At 36.2% G+C, this 4,027-nt stretch overlaps 1 protein-coding gene across 1 annotated transcript; it reads right to left on the bottom strand.

Moving 5' to 3' along the window:
• Positions 1–2,006: 2,006 nt before the first annotated feature.
• On the bottom strand, positions 2,007–3,458 carry LOC109536277 (ejaculatory bulb-specific protein 3). Its single transcript, XM_019902425.2, has 2 exons — positions 3,124–3,458; positions 2,007–2,314 (listed from the first exon to the last, which is right to left on the bottom strand). Exons 1-2 carry the CDS (start codon positions 3,305–3,307, stop codon positions 2,133–2,135), a joined length of 366 nt encoding a protein of 121 aa, XP_019757984.1. The 5' UTR covers positions 3,308–3,458; the 3' UTR covers positions 2,007–2,132.
• Between the last annotated feature and the right edge of the window lie 569 nt (positions 3,459–4,027).

Genomic DNA, 4,027 nt, shown 5'->3' with positions numbered 1-4,027 from the left:
GACCGTTGGATGCGCGTTTCTATCCAGCGAAATTTTTGAAGAAAGCGCTTTTGAAACTCCGTCTGCTACAAAATGCCGCTCATAAAGCGCACTGAGATGATAAAAATTCGTAAAATCTCGACCAAAGGCGTGATTGACCTGAATTTTAAGAAACCAGTTAAGAAAAGGGCGCTCTTTAAAATACCGCTGGACCCGCGTTTGTATCCAGAAAAATTTTTGGAAACTGCGTTTTTGAAACTCACTCTGCAACAAAATGTCGTTCATAAAGCGCACGCGGATGATAAAAAAATCGTAAAATCTCGGCCAAAAGCGTGATTAATCTGAATTTTAACAGAGCAGTTAAGAAAGAGCGCTCTTTAAAATACCGTTAGATGCGCGTTTCTATCCAGACAAATTTTTGAAGAAGCCGCCTATGAAACTCACTCTGCAACAAAATGTCGTTCATAAAGCGCACGCGGATGATAAAAAATTTGTAAAAACTCCGTCAAAAGCCTGATTAACCTGAATTTTAACAGACCAGTTAAGAAAAGGGCGCTATTTAAAATAATGCTGGATGCGACTTTCTATCCAGAGACGTTTTTGAAAAAGGCGCTTTTGAAACTCACTCTGCAACAAAATGCCGTTCATAAAGCGCACTSGGATGATAAAAAMTTYGTAAAATCTCGGYCAWAAGCSTGATTAACCWGAATTTTAACAGACCAATTAAGAAAAGGGCGCTCTTTAAAATAATGCTGGATGCGACTTTTTATCCAGAGACGTTTTTGAARAAGGCGTTTTTGTAACTCATTCTGCAACAAAATGCCGCTCATAAAGCGCACTGGGATGATAAAAAATCCGTAAAATCTCGGTCAAAAGCGTGCTTAAACTGAATTTTAACAGACCAGTTAAGAAAAGGGCGCTCTTTAAAATACCACCGGATTCGCGTTTCTATTCAGAAAAATTTTCCAAAAAGGCGTTTTTGAAACTCACTCTGCAACAAAATGCCGCTCATAAAGCGCACTCGGATCATAAAAAATTCGTAACATCTCGGTCAAAAGCGTGATTAAACTGAATTTTAACACACCAGTTAAGAAAAGGGCGCTCTTTAAAATAGAGTTGAATGCGCGTTTCTATCCACAGAAATTTTTGAAAAAGCCGCTTTTGAAACTCACTCTGCAACAAAATGCCGCTTATAAAGCGCACTGGGATGATAAAAAATTCGTAAAACCTCAGTCAAAGGCGCAATTCAACTGAATTTTAGCGCACCGCTGAAGAAATTTGCGTTCTTTAGAATACCTCTAAATGCGTGTTTCTACCTCGAGAAGGTTTTTCAAATCGCGCTTTTGAGACCCTTTGAAAGGCCCAATAAACCACTCAAAGACTGTCGGTCCATTTTAAGCTGTTCGTACACTTTTAGACACCGAAGTCGAAGATTATAAACCAAAAACATTTGAACACATAAAGAAAAAAATTAAAATCTGTTCGTACACTTTTATACACCTAAGTCGAAGATTATAAACCAAAAACATCTGAACACATAAAGAAAAAAATTAAAATCTTCAAAATTTCCTATTTTGTTGGTCCAGTTGATTTTTCATTTCCAGTTTCAGTTGTTTATTGCAGTGCAAATATTATTCGCATTTGCGGCTATCGCTAAAAGCTTATTATTGCTAAACAACTTATAATATGCGGACCTTAGTTAGTGCTAATAAACATGTTATTACTTGCTTTAAAGTTCGTGTTCCCAGAAAATGAAACATCATTTATAAAACCGTGTACTTTACATAATTAGCAGGGTCACAGTGACTTCACAGAAATGTGACCTAACAGGTGTTGTAAATAGGGAAAAAAACATAATTTGTCAGAAAAATTGCAAATTTTTCGAATTTTTCCTTCAAAGCCTGCAGTTGATGATTGGAATAGTTCAGAGTTCAACCGTTCCTATAAATCAGTTAGAATTATTCCCAACTGATACACTAGTATCAACGTGTATTTTTACTCATACTGCTGGAAAAATAAATCCAAACTCCACATACACCAACTTGAGGTTTATTCAAAATTGGGTAACAAAGTTGTTAGAAAATATACAACAACAAACAAAAAAATCAACTAAAATAAATTAATCAAATGATGAAGGCACGCAAAATTCTCCTTTAGGCGTTCAAGAACTGGCGGAATTGAGGAGCAAATTTGCCCTCAGGATCAAATTTCTTCGCAATCCTCTTCCATTGATCGGGGTCGTTTTTGATCAGGAAATTGGCCCCTTTTCGCACGAATTTCTGCTGTGATGGCGTACATTTGGCGCAGCTCGTTCTCAACGCTTCAGGAATATGAGCTGAAATACACAAAATCATCTGAAAACCTACTCGCAAAGGAAAAATTGATCATATAATTTTGCTCCGATGTTAAAGGTGCAACTCGAATGAATTAGCCAACGTATGCATGATAATTTGTCTTACTAATGATGTGTTATTAATTCAATATCGGTAATCGAAGTCGACATTGACCGAAATACGAATTAGAGGCTATGACGATTTTTTGCGTATATTTGTACTCGGTGAACTTGATGATGACCATTCTGAAAATGTTCAAAGAGTGAAACGATGTTGTTTAAAGTCGCCTTTTTTGTTTGGTGCGTTTATATACAATTAGGTAATAACAGGTTTGGCAGGTAAAAAACAAAAATATTATAAGCGTTTGTAGAGCGCCAGAAAAAACACATTTCAACTCTTAAAACCTTAGCATTATTTGCTTATTTCTTTTTAAAGTTTGTGAGTTTAAATTCGCAAATCCTTCAAGTCGAGAAAATGTTGGTTGTTTGGGTCAACTTTTCATCAAAAAACCAAAGGATGGTTTTTACTCCAATCAACTGATCAAATGTTAGAAAACTAGCTATTTGCGAAATCCTTACAAATTTCGTAGAACAGTGAAACATTTCTTTGAATATATTGGTGTATAACCGGCGAAAAGTGGCTTATAGGCCTGCCGGTCACCACGTAAATTGGACGTTCGGGCCTACTATGCAGCGGTTATTTTATCGACCGTAATGTTTCCATTGGTGCAAAGAAACTGTTTCCACAAATTCAATTAGACGCCAACGATGAGCGCCAATATAAAGGAAAATTTTAAAATGTTTTTACTTACTTCTCAGTTCTCTTCCTTCAGCAGTACACGGGCCTTCGTCTAAGACACACCGAACATAATTATTTAACACTCGTTTATTGGACAGAATTTCATCGATATTGATATTATCGAACCTCGACGTGTACGTTTGGCCCAAGCAAATGGCAATTTGCAAGACCAAGACCAGAACCACGCAGAATTTCATTGTTTTATATTAATTGCTCTTATCAAATCGCTAATATCTTCACATCTAAGTGCAAAGTGACTGAATCTGGCACTTTCTTAGGCTAACTTATATATCTCCGCATTGAATGCTGAATCTTTTAAGGACTACCAGTTTGTTCATTTAAGGACAAGTGGAATTTTTATGTTTACGGATTATACATATGGTATACAAAGAACCTGATTAGCATAAATTTATTCACTTGTCTCTGTTTGTGTGGTTTTGGACACCAGGCTGCATACAGATTTTGCGGAAAGTTGATTTGTCGAGTCATTCAGAGAGGCGAACAGTCCAAAAAAAGAGCAAAAATTAGGCAAGAAAACACGCGAGATTAAGCAGGATGATGAAATTATTTGGGAATAAAATCTTGACATAGATAAAAATGCTGCTAATTAGTGGAAATCGGATCATTAGTTACTCCATCACGGCTATTGGAAAGTATTTTCAATATTCGAGTGAAAAATTAAAAATCTAAGGATTATTTCGCGCTGTATAAACACTTTTGAACCTTCAAATTTAATTAATTCAACATGGAAAGAAACTTGATCAATTTGCGTTTTTTAGGAAAAATCCACGAGGCTTCTGGGGCGCTTATACTTTTACGCCCTTAAAATCCGCCAAGTTAATAATGTTCCTTTTTCCTATTGAATGATTCCAACAGTCCAATTTACCGAATTAAGTGCCTCCAAGCAACAAGATACT

Source organism: Dendroctonus ponderosae, unplaced genomic scaffold, assembly GCF_020466585.1.
Source record: "Dendroctonus ponderosae isolate FM_Combo_2020 unplaced genomic scaffold, Dpon_F_20191213v2 Dpon_F_20191213_6, whole genome shotgun sequence".
Lineage (NCBI taxonomy): Eukaryota > Metazoa > Arthropoda > Insecta > Coleoptera > Curculionidae > Dendroctonus > Dendroctonus ponderosae.
This window is presented reverse-complemented; position numbering and strand designations above follow the sequence as displayed.

What these genes read in the sequence shown, in the direction of transcription:
- LOC109536277 (XM_019902425.2), bottom strand. Translation starts at nt 3,307, where the DNA reads ATGAAATTCTGCGTGGTTCTGGTCTTGGTCTTGCAAATTGCCATTTGC. An exon ending in TGAAGGAAGAGAACTGAGAA is followed by an intron (nt 2,315 to 3,123) that starts GTAAGTAAAAAC and finishes TGTGTATTTCAG; the next exon opens with CTCATATTCCTGAAGCGTTG.